The sequence below is a fragment of the Microtus oregoni genome, unplaced genomic scaffold (genome assembly GCF_018167655.1).
Source record: "Microtus oregoni isolate MIOR12 unplaced genomic scaffold, Mior012 000011F_ref0000422, whole genome shotgun sequence".
In the NCBI taxonomy this organism is placed as follows: domain Eukaryota; kingdom Metazoa; phylum Chordata; class Mammalia; order Rodentia; family Cricetidae; genus Microtus; species Microtus oregoni.
The window spans coordinates 16,749,347-16,775,205 of NW_024543070.1; the positions used below are offsets into that span (position 1 = coordinate 16,749,347).

General features: G+C 44.1%; 5 protein-coding genes across 6 annotated transcripts in view; all 5 read right to left on the reverse strand.

Annotated features, from left to right (window-relative positions):
- Positions 1-25,859, reverse strand: part of LOC121453419 (protocadherin gamma-C4) — a 725,389-nt gene that overhangs the window by 304,893 nt on the left and 394,637 nt on the right. The window lies entirely within an intron of this gene.
- LOC121453438 (protocadherin beta-18-like) lies at positions 365-3,497 on the reverse strand. Its single transcript, XM_041660228.1, has one exon. It carries the CDS (start codon positions 3,495-3,497, stop codon positions 1,116-1,118), a length of 2,382 nt encoding a protein of 793 aa, XP_041516162.1. The 3' UTR covers positions 365-1,115.
- Positions 4,820-8,534, reverse strand: LOC121453427 (protocadherin beta-16-like). The gene has a single exon (XM_041660215.1). It carries the CDS (start codon positions 7,981-7,983, stop codon positions 5,581-5,583), a length of 2,403 nt encoding a protein of 800 aa, XP_041516149.1. The 5' UTR covers positions 7,984-8,534; the 3' UTR covers positions 4,820-5,580.
- On the reverse strand, positions 8,842-14,001 carry LOC121453425 (protocadherin beta-13-like). Its single transcript, XM_041660213.1, has 2 exons — positions 11,679-14,001; positions 8,842-8,951 (listed from the first exon to the last, which is right to left on the reverse strand). Exons 1-2 carry the CDS (start codon positions 13,999-14,001, stop codon positions 8,875-8,877), a joined length of 2,400 nt encoding a protein of 799 aa, XP_041516147.1. The 3' UTR covers positions 8,842-8,874.
- LOC121453441 (protocadherin beta-7-like) lies at positions 15,794-18,181 on the reverse strand. The gene has a single exon (XM_041660230.1). It carries the CDS (start codon positions 18,152-18,154, stop codon positions 15,794-15,796), a length of 2,361 nt encoding a protein of 786 aa, XP_041516164.1. The 5' UTR covers positions 18,155-18,181.

Genomic DNA, 25,859 nt, shown 5'->3' on the forward strand with positions numbered 1-25,859 from the left:
CCCACAGAAACAAAACTGGCAACACTTTCTGAGAATTATACCAGGAAACGAGGAGAAAGGAAATACACACCTTTTGTGTGTGTGTCTATTAATGGGAAATAAGAACTGTAAATCCTTTTGTAACGAGTGGGTAACACATAAAAGTTGACTATCAAGATAAAGCCGTCTAAACACATCACCTGGAAGCAGATCACACTTGAAGAACTGTGTAGAAAGGGGCTGGAGATCAAAATTATTTTTCTATAACCTTTAATTTATCTCGATTTCTAAACTGGACAGTTCTTTAAGTATCAATATAAAATGAAAAGTATGTTTCCAACAGTCCATAAATATTACCACACAGAAATGTAAGTGTGTTCAAATTTATGTTGATTTTCATGCAGATTATTACACTGTATTTTATTATATGACACAATCTGTTTTATATGACAGCAAGCATGAACACCAGAAAGAGCTCTTGAGGAAGGAGAGAAAGGGTAATGAAATAGCTGTGACAGAAAGCAGAATGGGGGACCTGCAGGGAGAAGGAAGGGAACCAGGGGAACAGCAGAAGTTAGGAATGAATGAAACCTCTGTTTGCGGAAGTCATGCTGAAACCCATTAAATAGTATGCTAGCATGGGAATCATCAGAATATTCAAAATCATAAACAATGGGGAAGGAGCAAGGAGGTTATAAAAAACAAAATGCGTGACATAGATGCATGAAATTGTCAAAGTCAAAGAGTTAAAATACTAGACTTTTAAAAAATGACTAGCTAGAGGTAGAGCTCAATGGCAGAGCACTTGCTTAGCATGCAAAACACTTGGATTAGTGATTAGCAAGAAAAGAAAATAAAAGAAAACAATAAAACCCCCAAATCTCAATTTTCTGTAATGAGAAATAACATCAAATTATTGTGAGCTATGAAAGAACCAAATCTAAAACTTAAAGTGGTACATAGTCTATTAAAAGTAATCACTACTGTAAAAACATTGGAAGAATGTAAACGTGACCTACTTGGAAGTTGAAAATGAAGTTGGGTTGTCTTGAGTTGCAACTACTGCACAACTAAACTAGCATTCATATGGCTGTACCATACATTAAATGGATGAAACATACTCAAAAGTAGAGACATCAAAATATGGGCTTTTCTTCACCATTGCTCTGGGAGCCATGAGCATGAACATCGGGATGTATTATTGGTTTCAGGAACTTGAAATCATTGGTATCAGAAGAGCCTCCCATCAGGCACACATCATATTGGTAGCTTTGGGACAGGGTGCCCATGCCGCTGAAATCCACCAGGTGGCCAGGAAAATGTACTTCCGGCACTGAGCAGGCCCTCAGCGAGGATGTCCTGGCCCTCCTGCACAGTCTTACCCCCACAAACAGCAGCACAGATAAGAGGAAGACCGAAGACACAGATGCCAAGGCAATGACCAGGTATAGCGTGAGCGCATCCTCATCTTGGGCAGGGTCGCGCGCCACCTCAGGCAGAGGCAGGTAGGGCTGAGAGAAGCCATCCACCAGCAGCACATGCAGAGTGACACTGGCAGATCGCGGAGGATCGCCATTGTCCTTGACCAGCAGCAGCAGCCTGTGCTTGGGCGCATCGCGCTCACTCAGCAGCCTGGAGGTGCGCACCTCGCCATTGTGAGCCCATACGCTAAACAGCCCTGGCTCCGTGGCTTTGAGAAGTTGGAACGACAGCCAGGCATTCTGTCCCGAGTCGCGGTCCACAGCCACCACCTTGGTGACCAGGTATCCTGGCTCTGCCGCCCTAGGCAGCAGCTCTGTGAAGGGCGCAGAGGCGTTCTGCAGAGGGTAGAGCACAAAGGGCGCATTGTCGTTGGCGTCCAGCACCAGCACCCGCACCAGCGCCTGGCTGCTGAGCGCGGGCGAGCCTTGGTCTGTGGCGCCCACGCGAAACTCAAAGGTCTTTAGGGCCTCGTAGTCCAGCGCCCTGAGCGCGAACAGCTGCCCATTGTCGGCATTGATGGAGATGAGCGAGGATAGGTCCAGCTGTAGGTCTTGGGTGGACAGCAGCGAGTAGGTGATGTGGGCATTGGAGCCTGAGTCTGAGTCTGTGGCGCTGATGGTGCCTATGTGCAGGGCGGGGCTGTTGTTCTCCTGGACCAAGAGGGTGTAGGAGCTTTGTGTGAAGGCGGGGGCGTTGTCGTTGACATCAGAGACCTGCACTGTTATGGTGTGCTGGGTCATGAGCCTGGGTGTGCCCATGTCCGTGACTGTGACAGTGATGTTGTATTGTGATCTGGTCTCTCTATCCAGAGCTCCTTCTGTCATTAGGATGTAAAAATTGTCTACAGAAGGTCTTAGAAGGAAAGGCAGATTTTCTTGAATGTAGCAAACGGTCTTTCCATTTTCTCCAGAGTCTCTGTCGTTGATCCTAAAAACTGCCAGCACGGTTTCGGGAGAGTTCTCAACAACTTCGTTGACTAGTGATGATATGATCAGTTCTGGGGAGTTGTCATTGATGTCTAAAACATGAACTAAAACCGTACATCTAGCAGAAAGGCCTCCACCATCAACTGCCTGTATATTTAACTTATAGGACTTTACTAACTCATAATCAAGCAAGGCTTTGAGCACAATTTCCCCCGAGAAAGGGTTGATTTGAAAGGTTGCTCGAATATCTTCGGAAGCATCAAAAAACGAATAGGATATTTCTGCATTGACTCCTGAGTCCACATCTTCTGCAGAGACTTTAACAAGAGGAAGTCCTACGGGGCTATTTTCTGGAGCCTGGGTTTGATAAAGTTCCTGGGAAAACTGCGGGGCATTATCATTGATGTCCAAGACCAGAATACGTACAGTGGCTGTTCCTGACCTGGGCGGAGACCCGCCGTCAAATGCGGTGAGTATTAAACTGAACTCCCGCTCTTCTTCCCAATCTAGAGGTTTTTCTAGCACCAGCTCTGGGTATATCACCCCTTCGTCGCTGTCATGAATTGTAATATGAAAAGGCGAGTTGGGGCTGATGGTGTAGTTTTGGATGCCATTGCGTCCTGCATCTGAGTCTAGTGCTCTTTGTAATCGAAATGCTGCTCCTACGGCTGTGCTTTCTGGTATTTTTAAAATCATCTCTTTGTCCTGAAAGGCGGGTGAGTGATCATTTATATCCACGATTCTCAGCTCAGCCCGGTAAATCTGAAAGGGGTTATCCATTAAAATTTGGAAATAGAGTATGCAGGGCTCTGTGGAGCCACACAGCTTCTCCCGGTCCAGTTTCTCATTTGTGAGCAAATCTCCAGTGTGAAAATCCAGGAGCAAACGCTGTTTGTTATCATCAGAAACCACCCTAGTTCTCTTTGCAGCCAGCGCTTCCACCCCTAGCCCCAGTTCCTTTGCCAGATTCGCCACAAAGGATCCCCTTTCTGTTTCCTCGGTTACAGAATAACGTGCAAACTCAGAGCCTGCCCAACACAGTTCCCAGAACAGAAAGAGAAATAATAGCACTTGCCTTTGTCTGGGGAAGCGTGACCCTCTGGCTGCCATTGTTTCTTCTTTACCCACTACAGGTCCCAGCCACAGCTCTCAGCAGTCATAAACCTCAGACGTTCCACTTAGATGGAAGGATCTAGGATATTTTCTTCCTTCCTCAGTCTTGAGGAGCCTCAGCTTTTGTCCCAGTGGTCAGGATTTTCCTTTTTTGTCTTGTGACTTCGGGTGCAGCCTCAATTAAATTTTCCTTGCGTCTCTTTAGCCTGCAGCGCCACCATGTGGCCACCAACAGATTGAAAAATGCTGTTTCCTGGTTTTATGTGTTCACGCATATATATTTATTAAATATTTTCTGCGTTGGCTTATTTTAATTTTCCATTTTCCTTTTCTTTGTTTTGTGAAAATTATGCTGAGATAGAGATCCATTCATACTGAGTCTTCTCAGCTGCGTGGGAAAGTTAAAATTCTAACAGTTGAACTGAAGGTTTATGGCACTCCCTTTTTTTCTTTGCTACTTAACTCCATGTAAGTCCTTTCGTCTCCGGCACAGCCTCGTGCAAGCAAAGGAAAAATTGTGAACTTGTCTTTTGATAACATATTTCATAGTTCTGGAAACCGCAGCAAGGGACACAAGAAACAGGCAAAAGAGATGTTTGGCACATTCCTCAGAAACCTTATTTAAACCGTATCACATTCCTTAAAACAAAGCAGTACTCTGCCTTCAGAACTGGACGATCATACCAACCCCCCTCAGGGCCCCAGGATGCGTACTACCAAGTGACATGCACAGGATTTTGTTTATTATGTAAATAACATTGCTTCCAGCTTTGTAAGAGTCTACCTCTCCTTCAATGTGTGATCTGCTTGAGACGGGAACTGTTATCTTTGGCAAGTCATTCAGTCACTAATGTTTATTGAGTCAGAATACACACGAATGAACTATAAGGAGGACAAGAAACAGGCAATGTCCAGTACCTATCATTCGAAAATCATATTATTTCACTTACTCATACTTTGAAATTTCTATTCCTGTTCTTTCATTTGTCTTTATTCTTATAACAGTCATCATTATACAGCTGAACGAAAGCCCCATCTTTGTTTAAATGTCGCTCTTAATGAAATCTAATACGATCTAGTTACTATACATGAAATAAAAGAAGAACAAAACTATGACTACCACATATTCTAATGATGCTGAATGCAGGGGTATATCAATAAAATATCTTCCTTACAAAGAATTTTACTCAAAGGCCTAAAATGTTCTCTTTTCCACTATAAGCAAATGATAGAGACTAAACCTTAAGACGTGTACGTGTACAAGATTAGATAGTGCCTCAGACCCCAGCTCTGTTGCATAGAAAAGTCACAACAGGTACTTGGTGATATAATACACTGTTTATTCAAAAGAATGCAACTGGATTGTAAGCCATTGAAAACTCAATGTCTATCTCTAAGGTTTCCATGCAGAATTAAGACAAATTATTTAGTAATTTATAGTAATGTATAGTAATAAGACAAATTATTAAATGCTCTTATTTGATGCTTTATAATGCCAACATTTGCCTTCACGCCCACAAATAAAGTCAATCAACACAAACTCACTATCTTATGATACTTTTGTTTTCAGATTGACTACATGCTTCTATTACTTTGACATAAATAGATCTTAAATCAAGATATATAAACAAAGAAAAATAGAACTTTAATATACTAGCATAGTAGAAAACAACTATTTTATATAATGAGAACCAAGGACTAAAAAACAAGACTTCCAGTATAGAAAGGAAATGCAGAAATACCTAGTATATATGAACACAACAAGCAGCATAATATTCTAAGAATTCAAGAAGTCTAGGAACAGAACCCTGGCATGAAGTGTGCAGAACTAATGAAGCCAACAAAACCAAAGTGGTAGAAACAATTTTAACAATCAGTTTAACTGTGCAGACAAAGCCTTCTCATTTACTGGGATCCCATGAAGAAATTCTGTGCGATAGATGAGAGTAAAACCATGACATTAAGCATAAACCTGAAAACCAATGAGTAAAGTGAAAATTAAAATTGTTAGTAACAGGTATACAAAATATAGCTAACCAACAAGACAATATTAGGAAGTAAATATCTACTAAGTAGTTTTCTAATAATGATTAAATCCAAAACTATTCTGGAGGGTAGAATTTTCCACCATTTCTTTCCCAGAGGACTGGGCCAAGGAGCTAGGAAGAACTGGCTGTAATAATTTAAAATCGCTGGTCCCAGAAGAATCGCCCATCAGACATACCTCATACTGGTAGCTCTGGGACAGGGTCCCTGCCCCGCTGACATCCACCAGGTGACCAGGAAAATGGCCATCAGGCACAGAGCAGCCACCCAGAGTGGACGCCCTGGCCCTCCTGCATAGCCTCACCCCCACAAACAGCAGCACAGACAAGAGGAAGAGCGAAGACACAGATGCCAAGGCAATGACCAGGTACAGCGTGAGCGCATCCTCATCTTGGGCAGGGTCGCGCGCCACCTCAGGCAGAGGCAGGTAAGGTTGAGAGAAGCCATCCACCAGCAGCACCTGCAGAGTGACACTGGCAGACCGCGGAGGATCGCCATTGTCCTTGACCACCAGCAGCAGCCTGTGCTTGGGCGCATCGCGTTCACTCAGCAGCCTGGAGGTGCGCACCTCGCCATTGTGAGCCCACACGCTGAACAGTCCGGGCTCCGTGGCCTTGAGCAGCTGGAATGACAGCCAGGCATTCTGACCCGAGTCGCGGTCCACAGCTACCACCTTGGTGACCAGGTATCCTGGCTCCGCTGCCCTGGGCAGCAGCTCTGTGTAGGGCGCAGAGGCGTTCTGCAGCGGGTAGAGCACGAAGGGTGCGTTGTCGTTGGCATCCAGCACCAGCACGCACACCAGCGCCTGGCTACTGAGAGCGGGCGAGCCTTGGTCTGTGGCACCCACGAGGAACTCGAAGCTCTGCAGGGCCTCATAGTCCAGTGCCCTAAGCGCGAACAGCTGTCCATTGTCGCTATTGATGGAGATGAGCGAGGACAGGTCCAGTTGTGAGTCCTGGGTTGGCAGCAGCGAGAAGGTGATGTGGGCATTGGAGCCCGAGTCTGAGTCTGTGGCGCTGATGGTGCCTATGTGCAGGGCAGGGCTGTTGTTCTCTTGGACAAACAGGGTGTAGGAGCTTTGAGTGAAGGCGGGGGCGTTGTCGTTGACGTCAGAGACCTGCACTGTTATGGTGTGCTGGGATGTGAGCCGGGGTGTGCCCAGGTCGGTGGCTGTTATGGTAATGTTGTACTGCTCTTTTTCTTCCCTGTCTAGCGCTCTCTTCGTTATTAAAGTGTAAAACTTCTTTCCTGAAGGTTTTAGAAGAAAAGGAAGGTCCTCCTGGATGGCGGAAACCACCTTCCCATTGTTCCCTGAGTCAGCATCTCTAACACTGAAAACAGCAACTACCTCATCCGGAGAGTTTTCTGGAACTGGGCTGTTAAGTGCAGATAGCATCACTTCTGGGGGGTTGTCGTTCACATCCACCACCTGCAGGAGCAGCGTGCATTTTCCCGAGAGACCTCCCCCATCCGTGGCCTTGATATCCACTTCATAAGAGGGAATTGTTTCAAAATCTACCTCTTTTCTTAGCCGAACTTCCCCCGTTACTGGATTTACTTCTAATGTCTTGCTGATATCTTCTGAAGGCTGAGAGAGTGCGTACAGTACTTTCGCATTATCTCCACTGTCTAAGTCATTGGCTGAGACTGTGACGACCAGGGACCCCGGAGGGAGGTTCTCCGGAATTTGCACTTGGTAAGTTGACTGCTGAAACTCGGGAGAATTGTCGTTGATGTCCACTACTTCAATGAGAACCCGCGCCAACCCAGACCGGGGAGGAGAGCCACCATCCAAGGCTATCAGGGTTAACCTCAGCTCAGGCTCCTCCTCCCGATCCAGTTCTTTCTCCAGCACCAGCTCTGGGTACTTCCTGCCATCACTGCGGTTGCGGGTGACAACCAGGAAATGAGAGTTGGAGCTGACTTGATAGCTCTGAATATTGTTGATTTCTACATCTGAGTCCAGAGCATTATTTAAAGGGAATGTGGTTCCCAGAGGACTGTTTTCTGGTATCCTCAGCATCATTTCTTTTTCAGTGAACACTGGAGAATGGTCATTTATGTCCTTCACCCTCAGTTCAGCCTGAAATACCTCCAAAGGGTTTTCCATTAACACTTGGAAGTGCAGAACACAGGGCTCAGTGGAGCCGCATAGCTCCTCTCGATCTAGCTTCTCACTTATGAGCAAATCTCCAGACTGAACATTGAGCTGCAGGTGCTCTCTGTTTTCCCGGGAAATGATCCGAGCCCTGCGGGTGGATATCTCTGCCAGTTCCACTCCCAGATCTTTCCCAAGATTTGCCACAAAGGAGCCCCTCTCCATCTCTTCCTCTATGGAATAGGGACCGAGCTCCCTGCCTGCCTCAGACACACTCAGCAAAACAAAGAAAGCCAGGACTTGCCTTTGTCTCAGTTTGTGCATCCGCGCAGTCTCCATGGCTCTTTCCTCTTTCCTGTTTGCTCCACAGTAGCTTCACGTATGCCCAGGATCCTAACAGCACTGTCTCACAGTCCAGAAAGTCAGAATCAAGCCTCCAAATCGAATATTTAAGGTTTACACGCGCCTTTGCTTTGCCGGAAGAGCTTATCTTTTGCTTCTAGGTGGTGAGAAACTGGCCCTGAAAAGGCGATTGCAGAAGCAATTCCTATGCTCTGTCTTCTTAACCTGCAGCGCCACCGCGCGGTCTCACTGGCCCTTACAGGTTCAGATTTAACAAGAGACAAAATTCTCCAAGACATGTGGACTAAGTTATATAATAGGAATCACTAACTTTTTTCAAGTTACTTTTGTGTGTATAAGTACATTACTGAGGTATTATATGAAACTAAATACAAAAATAAGTTTTCATTCATGGTATTGGGTATGTAACGCTGCCGATGTCAATGACTAAATAAGGTAGCGTAAGCAACATTTGCATCGAGGGGTAAAGTTTCGAAGGTAGCACGGCGAATGTTTCACGTACACACATTTTCAACATACACAGTAGAGTCACAAATGAGTAGACAATGCAAAATTCCAGCCAGTGTATAGAGTGTAGACGTGCTTTATTAAGGAACAAATGGATTCCTTCTCTGAACATCCAAGGGAAAGAATTGTAAGTCTTCCCAATGTTCAGTTACCAGAAAATCATTTCATAAATAGACTTATGTGGGCCTGGATTGATTTTTATATTTGGCAAGAATAATTCTTGCGTTTTCTAATATACATCTTTGGGATATAACATATAATTGAATGCATTCTTTTAAGGTTTAAAACTTAGAGCCTTTTAATATATACACAAAGTGGTGCACCCATTACCAAGGTCAGTTCTGGACTGTATATCTTACATCAAAGAAGTACCTCACATCCCTTAACGATCATCTTATTTTCTCGTTTCTCCTGAGCAGAGCCCAAAGGAACCATTAGTCTCCTCTTTTGGTCTAGACAGAGTTCTCTATTGTAGACTTCCATACTAATGGAATGACAGAATATGTGGACCTTTGAGGCTGGTCAGCTTCCCTCCCTTGCCCTGATGGTTTAAAGGTTCGTCCAAATTCTAGCATGTGTCAGTATTTCATTACTTTTCCTGGATATAGCAGGCTCATGTTTATTTGGGCATTTGGAATCGTTCTACCCTTTTGCTTTTCACAAACAATGTTGCTATGAAGAATCATATATGTATACACACATTTGGTTTTCTGAGATAGAGTTTCTCTGTGTAGTCTTGGATGTCCTGGAATTAGGCCTGTAGACCAGGCTGGCCTCAAACTTAGATCTACCTGCCTCTGGATCCCTAAAAGTGAGCACCACCACAGCCCACCTCATGTATATATTTTATGTGAACATACATTATTTCTCTAGGAGTTGAATTGCTTAACCCATGATGAGCTCTATGTTTGTCCATTTGAAAAACTGACAGAATGTTTTTAAAAAAAATGGCTGCAGCATTTTCCATTTCTTCAGTTGTGTGTCAGGGTTTCAAAATTATGACAACCTCCCAACACTGATTTGGCTCTTTTTGGTCCTTGCCATCCTAGGAGTTCTGAGTGTCTTGCTGTGATGTTTATTTGCTGAGCAATGTTGTATAGCTTTTTGGGTGCATACTAATCATTGGTATATCTTTTTCAGAAAATATCTATTCTGGTCTTTGTTTAATTGAATTGTTCATCTTTTAATAACAATACTGAGAGTTTAAAATAGATTTAAACTTATATTAAATTCTATTTAAATTTAAAAATAGAGTTTAAATTCTATATTGAAAGTTTGGATTATCTTTGTATTCTTTTATTTAGATTTTCTGTTCTTATAGTTTGAATTGAATTGCAGTGAAAATTCACGAAGGGCAGGGCAGGAAGTTCAGTGATAGAGCACATTTAACATGCACGAGACTCAGGATTTGAACTTCAGTACCACATAGACATTGATATCCTTGATACCCTTATTAATTCATTGTTTTGCTAAGGGCTCTAGAAGTTGTTAGTTGGGTTCCTCAAGCCAATGAAACCTAAACTCTTGTTATAATGATTTTTATGTATCTTCATTTGACAACAAGTGATATTGCTACACACACACACACACACACACACAGGAATAATTGTAACCCACATAGGGTTTGGGAAAATATTTAAAATATAATGAAAGTAAGGTCTGGAGAGACTGCTCTGTGGTTGAGAGTACTTGTTGCTTTTGCAGAGGACCTGAGTTTGGTCTTCAAAATCTAGGACAGGCAGCTCAGAGCCTTCTGTGCTCCAGATCAAAGGGATCCAATGCCTCTGTCCTCTGAGGGTACTTGCACTCATATGTGCATACCCGCATGCAGACACACCTACATATAATCAGAAATGGGCAGCACAGGGAATGATGTGACAACTCCTTAGTCACCAGGGATGCTGTCTCTTTTAAGCTCATCCCCCACTATTTTATCCCTCCATTGCTATCCCAGATCCTCCAGGGTGATCTGTGCACTCAGCACACTGTACACATCCCAGGGAGGACACAGTGGTAAAGCAGTGGTTCTCAACCTTCTAATAATGCTGTGACCCTTTACAGTTCCTTATGTTGTGGTGTCCCTCACCCATAAAATTATTTTGCGGCTACTTCATAACTGTAATATTGCTACTGTTGTAAATATTAATGTAAGTATCTGGTAGGCAAGATATCTGATATGTGACCCCAGAGGGATAGAGACCCACAGGTTGAGAATCACATTTCAGGTCAAAAAGGTGAAAATCAAGTTTCACATGAGACATCTCCCTTTAATAGTGTTCTTGGAGATTGAAATATCAGTGGTACTCAACTTGGTCTACAAATTGAGTTCCAGGACAACCAGGACTGTTACACAGAGAAACTCTGTCTCAAACAAACAAATAAACAAACAAACACAAAAACAAAATGCAAAAAACTAAAGGGGAAAAGAGTGAATATTGGTATGTGCAAATATTTCTCAGAAGAGAAAAGCCAATTTTACAGCCACACTATTTCAGCTTACCAGGAAAATAGGGGAAGGCTTTCTGAATCCTCCTCCGTACCAACAAAACGCAGCAGAAAGCAGTTTAAGACAGTGATATTAAAAGCAACAACAGGCTAATGAAGAGACATGCAGCTAGGGAACATTTTTTAACAACAACACCAACATCAAAGTTAGTCCAGTGGAGGCCGAATAAAGCAAAAGCCAGGCCCCTCAGTGCCCCTTCGTTCCCATTTCTGATTAGATCTCCTTGCATCCGAGCAATGCTGTGTATTGTGTACTCGATGGCTAACAACTGGGAAGAGCACACACACTGAGCTGCGTTGGATTGGGCTGAAAGGATTTTCCACTTCCTTTCTTGTACATTCCTAAGCTATCCCACAGCAAGATTTGTACGAAAAGAGACACGTTAGAAAGACAAGATTAGAACATTTCATCTTCGATCTGGATTAAAGATGAGACAGCCTCACTAAAACGACGGCCGGAATATGCTACAAACAAGCTTTCGGCAGGCTTCAAATGTTCACGATGGGCACATCAAAAATAGTAGTTTGAGCTAATAACAACAACAACACGCTACACATGATAAAAAAAAAAAGCTATTTTAACTGAATGCTGAAACCCCAGTCGTTTCTAGAGTCGGAATTTTCACCGATTTCTGGTCCAAGAGGATGGTCTTGGAAATTAGGTAAAATTGGTTTCAGGAATTTGAACTCACCAGTTCCAGAGTCCCCTGTCAGACACACCTCATACTGGTAGTTCTGGGACAGGGTCCCTGCCCCACTGACATCCACCAGGTGGACAGGAAAGTGTCCTTCAGGCACAGAGCAGCCACCCAGAGAGGATGCTCTGGCCCTCTTGCACAGCCTCATACCCACAAACAGCAGAACAGACAAGAGGAAGAGAGAAGACACAGATGCCAAGGCAATAACCAGGTACAGCGTGAGCTCATCCTCATCTTGGGCGGGGTCTCGCGCCACCTCAGGCAGAGGCAGGTAGGGCTGAGAGAAGCCATCAACCAGCAGCACATGCAGAGTGACACTGGCAGACCGCGGAGGATCGCCATTGTCCTTGACCACCAGCAGCAGCCTGTGCTTGGGTGCATCGCGCTCACTCAGCAGCCTGGAGGTGCGCACCTCGCCATTGTGAGCCCACACGCTGAACAGCCCTGGCTCCGTGGCCTTGAGCAGCTGGAATGACAGCCAGGCATTCTGTCCCGAGTCGCGGTCCACAGCCACCACCTTGGTGACCAGATAGCCAGGTTCAGCCGCTCTGGGCAGCAGCTCTGTGTAGGGCGCAGAGGCATTCTGCAGCGGGTAGAGCACGAAGGGCGCATTGTCGTTGGCGTCCAGCACCAGCACGCACACCAGCGCCTGGCTACTGAGCGCGGGCGAGCCTTGGTCCGTGGCTCCCACATGAAACTCGAAGGTCTTCAGGGCCTCGTAGTCCAGCGCCCTGAGCGCGAAGAGCTGCCCATTGTCGGCGTTGATGGAGATGAGCGAGGAGAGGTCCAGCTGCGGGTCGTGAGTGGGCAGCAGCGAGTAGGTGATGTGGGCATTGGAGCCTGAGTCTGAGTCTGTGGCGCTGATGGTGCCTATGTGCAGGGCGGGGCTGTTGTTCTCTTGAACAAAGAGTGTGTAGGAGGTTTGAGTGAAGGTGGGGGCGTTGTCGTTGATGTCTGAGACCTGCACTGTTATATTGACTTGTGTTCTCAGTATGGGACTCCCCATGTCTGCAACACTGATGGTGATGTTGTATTCTGCCGTAGTCTCTCTATCAAGTGCGTTCTGTGTTAATAGTGTGTAAAAGTTTTCTCCAGAAGGCTTTAGGAAGAAAGGTAGATCGTCCTGAATGGAACAACTTGTTTTGCCGTTTTCTCCTGAATCTAGATCAGATACACTAAACACTGCCACCATAGTTTCTGGCAAATTCTCAGGGATGGGGTTGGTAAATGCAGACAGGATAATCTCTGGAGCATGGTCATTCACATCTATGACTTGGGTCAGAATCGTGCATTTTCCAGAAAAGGTTCCAGCGTCCCTGGCCTCAACATTGACTTCATAGAACTGAGTCTTTTCAAAATCAAGTTGCTCTCTCAGTCGCACCTCCCCAGTCAAGGGGTGGATCGAAAAGGTTTTGCTGATGTCATCTGACGCCTGGAAAAGTGAATAGGAGATCTCCCCATTGACTCCTATGTCCTTATCCGTAGCGGAAACGGTGACGACCAGAAAGCCTATTGGACTATCCTCTGGGATCTGTACCCTATAAAAAAGCTGTTCAAACTGGGGAGCATTGTCATTGAAGTCCAGGACTTCAATGTGGACCTCAGTGGTGCCAGACCTAGGTGGCGAGCCGCCATCCTGAGCTGTGAGGATTAACTTGAGCTCAGCTTCCTCCTCTCTATCCAGAGCTCTGTCTAGAACCAGCTCAGGATATTTCTTGCCATCGCTGCGTTTTCGAGTGAGCACATGAAAGTAGGAATTGGAACTGATATGGTAGTTATCAATACCATTTTGGCCTACATCCATGTCCTGAGCATTCTTCAGAGGAAATATAGTCCCAGGAAGACTGCTTTCTGATATCTTTAGCAAGATTTCTTTGTCCACGAATGCTGGAGAGTGGTCATTTATGTCTGTTACTTCTAGCTCAGCTTGAAAAATCTCTAAGGGATTGTCTAGCAACACTTGGAAACGTAGCAGGCATGGCTCCGTGTGCCCACACAGTTCCTCCCGGTCCACTTTCTCAGTTAAGAGCAAATCTCCTGTCTCCCGATCCAGCTGCAAATGTAGTTTGTTCCCTTTAGATATGACCTTAGCCCCTCGTCTGGAGAGCTCCATCTGCCCAAGACCTAGGTCATTTACTAAATTGGTTACAAAGGACCTACCCTCCCTTTCCTCAACCACAGAATAACGCTTCAGTTCCCCTGCACTCGCCAGACATAATCCTAATAGGAAAAAGAAAAAAAGGACTTGCCTTTGTCTGCCAGTGAGCTTCCTGCTGGCCTTCATTGTTTGTGCTGGTGCAGCGAGCGTCCTGGAGGATGTTTCAGCAGAACTGTAAATTCCCCTGGTATCTGGTACTGTAGTTATCTCACTAGATACCTGAGAATTACTCCAGTCCTTTCCCAAGGGCGCAGACCTCCTCTCTGAGGTGTCCGAGCTTCTCTGGGCTTCCAGGCTTCAGCAATTTTTTTCTTTTCCTTTTTTTCCTCCACAGCTGCCTTCTACTTTTACTTTCTTATCCTGCAGCGCCACCAAGCGTTCTCATTGTATCTTAACATTTCGTGGCATGAAAATTGATGTAAAAAAACTAAAATTGCCTGTATCTGGCGGTGAGCAAGGTAAGGCTGCATTACCTCTCCTATTGCTTTGTCTTCTTGGGCAGACAACTGCCCGAAAGCCACACAAGAGAAATGGCATGGGTGGAGATCCTTTCAATAATGCTAACTGAGATTTGAACAAAGGTCACATATTTAAATGACAGCCTGGAAGGAAAAATATATGCAAGAAATATATACTTAAGTGTGTGCATGTATGTTTCTAGGAACAAAGTTTGAGGAATTGTAGACCTTTAGTGTGAAGAACCACAGAAGCAGTTGTGATCCTTGGACAAATTATTTAACTTCTCTGCCTTAGTTTCCTCATCTCCAGATGAGATATCAGCATCTAGGTTCCAGGATTTTTGTGAACTCCCCATATTACAAATGAGAAACAGATGTGGAGGGAGAGTAACTCAAAAATATATGGAAATCTAATGTAGAAAAACTCTTCCTCCTTCTCCCCTCCTCCCCTCCTCTCTGTAGGGTCTCTCAGTGCAGCCTTGGCTATCATGGACATTTCACTCAGACTCACAGAGATCCTCCTGTGTCTGCCTCCCAAGTGCGGGGATTCAAGGCGTGTTGTGCCGTGCCAGAACCCAACGTTTTTGGAACTTGAGAGTTAGTTAAGTCAGAACTTTAATATTAGTTAGGTAATGAACCCCCAAAGAGGGATTGCGGGTTTATAAGGAAATAAGACTACAGGCCAAGAGGAGTATTGCTGTGTCTGAACACAGGAGAGACTGGTGAGCAGGGTGAGCACCACAGATGATACCTAGTGACAGAGAATAGCATACCTGGAGATGGACAGAATGAGGACTCTCTAACACTTTAAACAAGAAAAATAAAGCAGAAGGAATTAGGAGGTGCTCTGCTTTGCCGGTTAGTAATCGTGGGACTTACCAAGCCTCTAGGAATGTCTACTTGCTCATTACTGAAAAACCTCTACTTGTTGGTTTCTTCTGAAATAAAGTAACAACATAGACTGATACCTAAAATGCTAGCACTGGATCTGAGGCAGGAGGATCAACAGTTCACAGCCATCCTCGACACAGAGGGACCGTGTCTCCAAAGAGCTATGTAAGATGAACAGCAATTACTAAAGAAACTTAAGGAAATTCTGTGGAGTATAACCTCCCCAAATGTAAGGCAGGGATTTTTCGACTTCATTCAACTCGGAACATAAATATCAATGAATCAGTTAGATGATGGAAAAACTGTTTAAACCACCCCTAGCAAGATTTGTCATTGAAGAGGCCACAATTCAACAACTGCTTAGAAACAAAGAGGAATCAAATCAAATTTTAGATAGCTCACATCACATGAATTTCATGCATGAGGGAAAGTTCTTGGGAATAGGCAAAGGAGTTCTTTTCTGAACTAATTTAACTAACCTCACGATGTTAGCATAAAATAATTCCCCTACAGGCAACAAGGGCATGCTTTAAACTAGGGCTGTATCCCCTGGCAAAAGGGCTTAGCTTTTAGTCTACTTCTCTCCCTGTGCTTTCGGTTAAGAAGTTGGGGGCAATTGGCTTTAGGAAATTAAATTCGCTGGTTATCCCTGACCCTCCAGTCAGACACACCTCATATTGGTAGCTCTGAGACAGAGTCCCTGTCCCACTGACATCCACCAGGTGACCAGGAAAGTGTCCCTCAGGCGCAGAGCAGCCACTCGGAGAGGACGCCCTGGATCTCCTGCACAGCCTCACTCCCACGAACAGAAGCACAGACAAGAGGAAGAGCGAAGACACAGATGCCAAGGCAATGACCAGGTATAGCGTGAGCGCATCCTCATCTTGGGAGGGGTCGCGCGCCACCTCCGGTAGAGGCAGGTAGGGCTGAGAGAAGCCATCAACTACCAGCACATGCAGAGTGACACTGGCAGACCGCGGAGGATCGCCATTGTCCTTGACCACCAGCAGCAGCCTGTGCTTGGGTGCATCGCGCTCACTCAGCAGCCTGGAGGTGCGCACTTCGCCATTGTGAGCCCACACGATGAACAGCCCTGGCTCCGTGGCTTTGAGCAGCTGGAATGACAGCCAGGCATTCTGTCCCGAGTCGCGGTCCACAGCCACCACCTTGGTGACCAGGTATCCTGGCTCTGCCGCCCTGGGCAGCAACTCTGTGAAGGGAGCAGAGGCGTTCTGCAGAGGGTAGAGCACGAAGGGCGCATTGTCGTTGGCGTCCAGAATCTGGACGTGCACCAGCGCCTGGCTGCTGAGCGCGGGCGAGCCTTGGTCTGTGGCACCCACGAGGAACTCGAAGGTCTTCAGGGCCTCGTAGTCCAGCGCCCTGAGCGCGAACAGCTGCCCGTTGTTGGCATTGATGGAGATGAGCGAGGAGAGATCCAGCTTCGGGTAGTGGGTTGGCAGCAGCGAGTAGGTGATGTGGGCATTGGAGCCTGAGTCTGAGTCTGTGGCGCTGATGGTGCCTATGTGCAGGGCGGGGCTGTTGTTCTCTTGGACAAACAGGGTGTAGGAGCTTTGATTGAAGGCGGGGGCATTGTCGTTGACGTCGGAGACCTGCACTGTTATGGTGTGCTGGGTTGTGAGCCTGGGTGTGCCCAGGTCGCTGACTGTGATGGTGATGTTGTACTCGGTTTGCGATTCTCTATCTAAAGGCGTCTCTGTTACTAGAGTATAGAAGTTTTCCACTGATGGCTTCAGGATAAAGGGGAGATCATGCGGAATGGAGCACATGGTTTTCCCATTGTTTCCCGAATCTCTGTCTCTGATTTTGAAAACAGCAACGACTGTCTCTGGTGAGTTCTCCGCAATCGGGCTCGTAAGCGACGACATGAGAAGTTCAGGTGCGTTATCGTTTACATCCATTACCTCTACAACCACAGTGCATTTTCCAGAAAGTCCCCCGCCATCTTTGGCCTGTATCGTTATCGAGTAAGTTTGAATCACTTCGTAGTTGAGTTCACCTTTAAGATAAAGATCGCCAGTCGTAGAGTTGATTTGAAACGTTTGGAGAATTCTTTCGGTGGCATAAAAAAATGAATATGCTATCTGTCCGTAACTTCCCGTGTCTAAATCCCTAGCAGACACGGCAACAACCAAGGAAGCAACAGGAGTGTTTTCAAGTGACTGTACTTTGTAGAGGGACTGCACGAATTCAGGGGAGTTGTCATTTGTGTCCAACACCAGGATGCGCACCAGGGCTGTCCCAGACCTGGGTGGAGATCCACCATCTAAGGCCGTGAGAGTTAAGGTGAACTCTGCTATTTCTTCTCGGTCCAGCGTTTGATCCAGTACCAATTCAGGGATGATAGTGCCCTCCCCTCCATCGTGCACGTGAATGTGGAAATAGGCATTGGCACTGATGGTGTAGTTCCTCAAGCTGTTTGTCCCCACGTCGGAATCCAGCGCCCTCTCCAGCAGAAACTTCGCCCCAGGAGTTGCACTTTCTGATATTTTCAAGGGAATTTCTTTGTCTAGAAATATTGGGGAATTATCATTTATATCTCTGACATGCAGTGCAGCGCGGTGAATCTGAAATGGGTTTTCCAACAGCACCTGGAACGTCAGCACACAGGGCTCCGTGGGGCCGCACAGCTCCTCCCGGTCCAGCTTTGCATTCAGAATTAAGTCTCCAGTAAGCGTGCTGAGCAGTAAAAAGCCCGTGTTCTGGTCTGAAACAATTCTAGCCCCCCGAGCTGACAGTTCCTCTAGCCCCAACCCTATATCCTTAGCTAGATTGGCCAGGAAAGTGCCCCTCTCAGTTTCCTCCGCAACAGAATACTGAAGCTGTTCGGCGCCAACCCAAGCAGCTCCCAGAAACACACAGAGAAACAGTACTTGCCTTTTCTGCCCAGGTCGCTCCAATCTGACCTCCATTCTTTCTAAGGCTTTCAAAATAAAGCCAAAAATCCTTCCACTTTGCCTCAAGCAGCTCCCTGGAATGCCAGCAGCGGGATCCTTAGGACACTAAGGTTTCCTATGAAAAGAGAGAGGCACCTTCTCCCAGCGCTTGCTACTGCCGCGTCATTTCCTAAGGCTTTGTCGGAAATCTAGACTATCCTTTGTGCATTTTCGTCCCTTCCCTTTCCCTTTCCTCTTTTTAGCCTGCAGCGCCACCTTGCGTTGTACAAGTGCTATTCTCTTTTTCAAGAATACAGCAGATTAAAGGCATTCTGCCCCAGGGTTTTACATTAAATTTTGATTCTCCACGAAAATTTAAGAAAAACTAAAAACCTCCTGTTTCAAATGGTGATGGTATAGTTTATAAAAACAGAATCAATCCTCCACCAAGAAATCAACAAATATTGTGCTATTCATAAACCACTTAGCAAAACTGTGTTAATAACACAGAACAACTAGAGCTTTCTCCAGTTTCTTGTGACCCGGACAATTCTTCCACTTTCAAGGTCTTCACTCTTCTTCTATACTTTCTAATAATTCTTTCTGCTCTGAGATGTTCACATTCCTTCTGCCCTAAGTGCTATGTATTGGTATTAATTGTGAAAATCTCCAATAACCAGCAAATGCTCTAGTATTGGCTGTAGCAAGTAGGGTCAGCTTTGCATTTGTGGAATTGCTTCGATATTGCATCTTTATGATGGCTGCTCTCAGAGTAAAAAAAAATGATATTTTTGTTTGTCCATTTTTTTTCCAGTGAAGGGTTTCTCTGAGTAACAGCTCTGACCATCCTGGAACTCTTTTTGTAGACCAGGCTGGCCTTGAACCCACAGAAATCCTCCTGTCTCTGCCTCCCAAGTGCTGGGATTAAATGTGTGTTCCACCACCACTAAGTTGAGATTTTTAAATCAAGGTTGTTTTCTATTTCTTTCACAAAATGTTTTAAAACAATATTTGTTTAAATTTTCCATGTGCTACTTAGCTTTTGAATTCTTGTGTCTTTAACATAAATTAGCCTTTACCATGATTAGTTTTGATGAACAGGTAGATTTGATATGTCAACCTGCTTTTAGGATATTTTGGCCCAATTTTCCATTAATGATTGACTCATATGGTTTGGGCAGTAGATTGTCATCCTGGCCTCATAGAAGAGGGAGGAAGCTTCTCCATCTGCTTTCACAGACCAGAACAGGTACAGGTGAGTTGTTTCCTTCTACATGCTTAACTTCAAATTGCCTCTTAAGCTGCCCGAGTTCAGTGTTTTCATTGGATCTTTATCTTCTCCATTCTGTACTGGGTTATTCTTGTTCATAATTTGTTAAGTACCTTTTCTTAAAAGCCATTTTTCTAGTTTGCACATCCATCAGCATACTTAGCTTTTCCTGTTATTATCAGCAATGTCTCATAGCTTATCTTCCAGTGGTGGTGAGACTTGTAAGAACTGCAGCTTTCTGGCCTTTTAAAATTAGTGTTATCCCAGAATAAAATGTAGCCTTTATTTTTAAAAACCAAACACTGAAAGACTTAATACAATGATCCCTCCCTTCTCTCCCCTTCTCTGTTTCTCTCCCAGGATACAGTCATTTTTAGGCTTTTCAGTCACCTCTGCTGCCACTGATTTTTTAAAAAACATATCTTAATCTCATGCGTTATCAACTGACTCCTTCGTAAATTGGATTAAATTTGAGCTCTTTCATGCCCCCCCCCCTTTTTTTACTATGTGTTAGGGACATTGCTGTGTAATAATTATGGATTCTGTTCTTATTTTCTTGACATTAATAACTGCCTTGGCTTTTACTTTTCTTTACCAATAGCACTTATCCATGTCTTCCCATGATTCCAGTTGCCTCCCAGTGCAATTCCACACATGGTGATTCCCGTGTCTTCCAAGATACCAGCTTCCTTTTAAACCAGACAGTTGCTTTCTACATCTTTTACACAGCTTGGAACTTCTCTTTGTTGTCATCCATGGGATTCTTTCTTTTATTCTAGTTAGGTTTCCAAGTTATGATATTTTTTGTATCTTTCTGTTCTCCCATTTACTCATGGGCTTTAAGAAATCACATTTTAATAGGTTCCTGTGACTGAGAAGATATGATGTCAAGGGGCTTACCAAAGAATATTCTGCAGGACACCAATTCCTTGAGTCACAAAGATTCACTGCTGTTTGCTATGCTTGATACACGGTCATCATCCTGCAATCATACATGGACATTCATTTCTCTTTCCCCTGTTTTGTGTGTTCTCCTTTCTTCTTCTTCTTCTTCTTCTTCTTCTTCTTCTTCTTCTTCTTCTTCTTCTTCTTTCTCTCTCTCCTTTTCTTTTCTTTTCTTTTTTTTTTTGGTTTTTCGAGACAGAGTTTCTCTGTGACTTTGGAGCCTGTCCTGGAACTAGCTCTGTAGACCAGGCTGGTCTCGAACTCACAGAGATCCGCCTGCCTCTGCCTCCCGAGTGCTGGGATTAAAGGCACGCGCCACCATCACCCGGCTTTTCTTTTCTTTTTTAAAGATATACTTATATTTATTCATTATTGAATTATCACAAAAATAATTTCTTTTTTATTAGATTTTTTAAAAAAATACCAATCCAAATTCCCATTCCCTCCCTTCCTCCCATTCCTTCCACACACCCGCCCACCCCACCCCTATCTAATCCTAAGAGAGGGTAAGGCACATTGCTTTGTGGAAGGTCCAAGGCCCTCCCTACTACATCTAGGCTGAGCAAGGTATACATCCAAAGAGAATAGGATCCCAAAAAGCCAGTACATGTAATAGAGATAAATTCCGGTGCCACTGCCAGTGGCCCCTCAGTCTACCCCAGCCATACAACTGTCAACACATTCAGAGGGACTAGCTTAGTCCTATGATTGTTCCTTCCCAGTCCAGCTGGAGTGGTGAGCTCCAATTAGCTCAGGTAAACTGTTTCAGTGGATGAACCCTTCATGGTCTTGACCTCTTTGCTCATATTCTCATTTCTTCCACTCTTCAACTGGACCTTGGGAGCTCAGTCACATGCTCTGATGTGGGTCTCTGCCTCTGTTTCCATCTGTTGTTGGACGAAGTTTCTCTGGTAATATTTAAGATAATCATCAGTCTGACTACAGGACAAGTCAAGATCAAGCCCCTTCTCCTCTATTGCTTAGGGTTTGTGGCAGGATCATCCTTGTAGATTTCTGGGAATTCCTCTAGAGCCGGTTTCTGCTAACCCTATAATGGCTCCCTCAATCACGATATCTCCTTCCTTGCTCTCATCTCTGACCTTCTTCCACTTTGTCTATCCAATTTCCTCAAGTTCTCCTCAACCCCCTTCTCCCCTCTTCTTTCCCCTTTACATTTCCTTCTTCCCCTGCCCCCATGCTCCCAATTTTGTCAAGCTATCTTGTCTGTTTCCAATTTTCAGGTGTGTCTATATATGCTTTTCTTTGGGTTCACCTTATTACTTAGCTTCCCTAGGATCATGAACTATAGGCCCAATGTCCTACTTATAAGTGAGTACATTCCATATTCATCTTTTTGGGTCTGGGTTACCTCACTCAGGATTGTGTTTTCTAATTAAACCCATTTGCAGGCAAAATTCAAGATGTCATTATTTTTTTACCCCTGGTAGTACTCTAATGTGTAAATGTGCCACATTTTCTTTACCCATTCTTCAGTTGAGGGGCATCTAGGCTGTTTCCAGGTTCTGGCTATTATAAATAATGCTGCTATGAACATAGTTGAACGAATGTCTTTGTAGCATGATTGAGCATCTTTTGGGTATATGCCTAAGAGTGGTATTGCTGGATTTTGAGGTAGGTTGAATCCCAATTTTCTGAGAAACTGCCATACTGATTTCCAAAGTGGTTGTCCAAGTTTGCATTCCCACCAGCAATGGGGGGGGTATTCCCCTTACTCCACATCCGCTCCAGCATAAGCTATCATTAATGATTTTGATCTTAGCCATTTTGACAGGTGTAAGATGGTATCTCAGAGTTGTTCTGATTTGCATTTCCCTGATAGCTAAGAATGTTGAACATTTCCTTAAGTATCTTTTGGGCCATTTGAACTTCTTCTGTTGAGAATTCTCTGTTTAGTTCAGTACACCATTTTTAATTGGGTTATTTAGAATTTTACTGTCTAATTTTTTGAGTTCTTTATGCATTTTTGAGATCACACCTTTGTCTGATGTGGGGTTGGTGAAGATCTTCTCCCATTTAGTAGGTTTTTTTTGTTTTTTGTTTTTTTTTTTTGTCTTATTGACTGCGTCCTTTGCTTTACAGAAGCTTCTCAGTTTCAGGACGTCCCATTTATTTATTGTTGCTCTTAGTGTCTGTGCTACTGGGGTTATATTTAGGAATGGTCTTCTGTGCCCATGCATTGAAGACTACTTCTCACTTTCTCTTCTATCAGATTCAGTGTGGTTGGATTTATATTGAGGTCTTTAATCCATTTGGACTTGAGTTTTGTGCTTGATGATACATATGGATCTATTTTCATTCTTCTACATGTTGACATCCAGTTATACCAGCACCATTTGTTGAAGATGCTTTCTTTTCTTCTTTGTATAATTTTAGCTTCTTTGTCAAAAATCAGGTGTTTACAGGTGTCTGGATTAATATTCGGGTCTTCAATTTGATTCCATTGGTCAACATCTCTGTTTTTATGCCAATACCAAGCTGTTTTCATGACTGTGGCTCTATAATAGGGGTTGATGTCAGGAATCGTGATGCCTCCAGAAGTTCCTTTATTGTACAATATTTTTTGGCTATACTGGGTTTTTTGTTTTTTCATATGAAGTTGATTATTTTTCTTTCAATGACTGTGAAGAATTGTGTTGGGATTTTGATGGGAATTACATTGAATCTATATTGCTTTTGATAGGACTGCAATTTTTACTATGTTGATCTTTTCTATCCATGAGCATGGGAGATCTTCCATTTTCTGGTATCTTCTTCCATTTCTTTCTTCAAAGACTTAAAGTTCTTGTCAAACAGGTCTTTCACTTCTTTGGTTAGTGTTACCCCAAGATATTTTATGTTTATTTATGGCTATTGTGAAAGGTGGTGTTTCTTTAATTTCCCTCTCTGCTTCTTTATCCTTTGTGTATAGGAGGGCTACTGATTTTTTTTTAGTTGATCTTGTATCCTGCCACATCACTGAAGGTATTTATCATCTGTAGGAGTTCTCGGGAAAAGTTTTTGGGGGTCACTTATGTACACCATCATATCATCTGCAAACAATGAAAGTTTGACTTCTTCCTTTCCAATCTGAATCCCCTTGATCTCTTTTTGTTGTCTTATTGCTGTTGCCAAAACTTCAAGAACTATGTTGAAGAGATATGGAGAGAATGGACAGCCTTGTCTTATTCCTGATTTTAGTGAAATCACTTTGAGTTTCTCTCCATTTAATTTGATGTTAGCTGTCAGATTGCTGCATATTGCTTTTATTATATTTTGATATGTTGTTCCTTGTATCCCTGATCTCTCCAAAACCTTTATCATGAAGGAGTGTTAGATTTTGTCAAGTGCTTTTTCAGCACATGATCAAATGATCATATGGTTTTTTTCTTTCAGTTTTTTTTATATGATGGATTACATTGATAGATTTTTGTATGTTGAACCTGCCTTGCTTCTCTGGGATAAAGCTGACTTGAACATGGTGGATGATTTTTTTTTATGTGTTCTTGGATTCGGTTTGCGAGTAGTTTGTTGAGTACTTTTGAATCCATGTTCATGAGTGAGATTGGTCTGTAATTCTCTTTCTTGGTCGAGTCTTTGTGTGGTTTTGGTATCAGGGTAACTGTAGCCTCATAAAAAGAATTTGGCCGATATAGCGCCTCCCTGCCCAGCCTGCTAGGACGCTGGGACCGAACCGGGAGGACAAAGGGGTGGCTGGTAGCTCCTTTGTTCCCATAGCCTGCCCGCAGCGAGCGGGGTGGGCCCTTTGTTCGCGAGCTAACCAGGCAGTGCGGAGTTTCGATCTGGGCACCGAGTGAAACATCATTGTGGTGAGTGAGTGCTGCGGCAGCTGGGAACATACCTCAGCCCGCCCACACTTCCAGGCCATCCTACAGGGGCTATACTGCCCAAACCGCCTCTCTATTTCTATCCCATTCAGCTTACATCCAGATCCCCACACCCCCGTCTCCCTCCCTCTCTCCCTCCTTTGGGGCATAGCGCCTCCCTGCCCAGCCTGCTAGGACGCTGGGACCGAACCGGGAGGACAAAGGGGTGGCTGGTAGCTCCTTTGTTCCCATAGCCTGCCCGCAGCGAGCAGGGTGGGCCCTTTGTTCGCGAGCTAACCAGCAGCGCGGAGTTTCGATCTGGGCACCGAGTGAAACATCATTGTGGTGAGTGAGACCTGATCCTGTAAAAGAAGATCCAAAAGGGAGTATTGGGAGGAAGAGATGGGCAGACGCCAATGCAGGAATTCTCCCAACAATCTGAAAAACAACACGAAACCACCAGAAGCCAGTGACCCCACAACAGGAGGACATGAACACCTTAATCAAGAAGAAGTAGAAAAAACTGACTTCATGAAAGTGATTGACACCCTTAAACAGCATATAAAAAACGCCCTTATGGAAATGGATGAGAAGTATAATAGAAAGTTCGAGGAATTCAGTAAATCAGTGAATGATACCCTAGGAAACCAAGGAAAAACAATCAAGCAGATAAAGGAAACAGTTCATGACTTGAAAACTGAAATGGAGGCAAAGAAGAAAACACAAACAGAGGGCCGGCTGGACATGGAAAATCTAGGTAAACGAATAGAGACTACAGAATCAAGTATAACCAGCAGAATACAAGAGATAGAAGAAAGAATCTCAGATTCTGAGGATAACATAGAGAAAATAAACACTCTGATCAAAGAAAATAGCAAGTCCAACAAACTCTCATCACAAAACATTCAGGAAATATGGGACACAATAAAAAGACCAAACCTAAGAATAATTGGAGTAGAAGAAGGAGAAGAAGTGCAGCTCAACGGTACAGAAAATATACTTAATAAAATTATAGAAGAAAACTTTCCCAAACTGAAGACAGATGTACCTATGAAGGTTCAAGAAGCATACAGAACACCAAATAGGCTGGATCAAAAGAAAACATCCCCTCGCCATATAATAATCAAAACACAAAATATACAGAATAAAGAAAGAATATTAAGAGCCGCAAAGGAAAAAGGCCAAGTTACTTATAAAGGTAAACCTATCAGACTTACACCTGACTTCTCTATGGAAACCATGAAAGCCAGAAGGTCCTGGATAGATGTTCTCCAAAAACTAAGAGACCACGGATGCAAGCCCAGACTACTATATCCAGCCAAACTTTCATTCACTATAAATGGAGAAAACAAAATTTTCCAGGATAAAAACAAATTTAAACAATACGTAGCCACAAATCCAGCCTTACAGAAAATAATAGAAGGAAAATCACTAACCAAGGAGTCCAACAATGACCGCAATAACTCAGACATCTAGAGACTCTTCACCAGCGCAAATCAAAGAAGGAAAACACACAAACCCTACTACTAAAAAAGTGACCGGAGTTAACAACCACTGGTCATTAATATCACTTAATATCAATGGGCTCAACTCACCTATAAAAAGGCACAGGCTAAGAGATTGGATAAGAAAACAGGATCCAACATTCTGCTGTCTACAAGAAACACACCTCAACCACAAAGACAGGCACCTACTCAGAGTA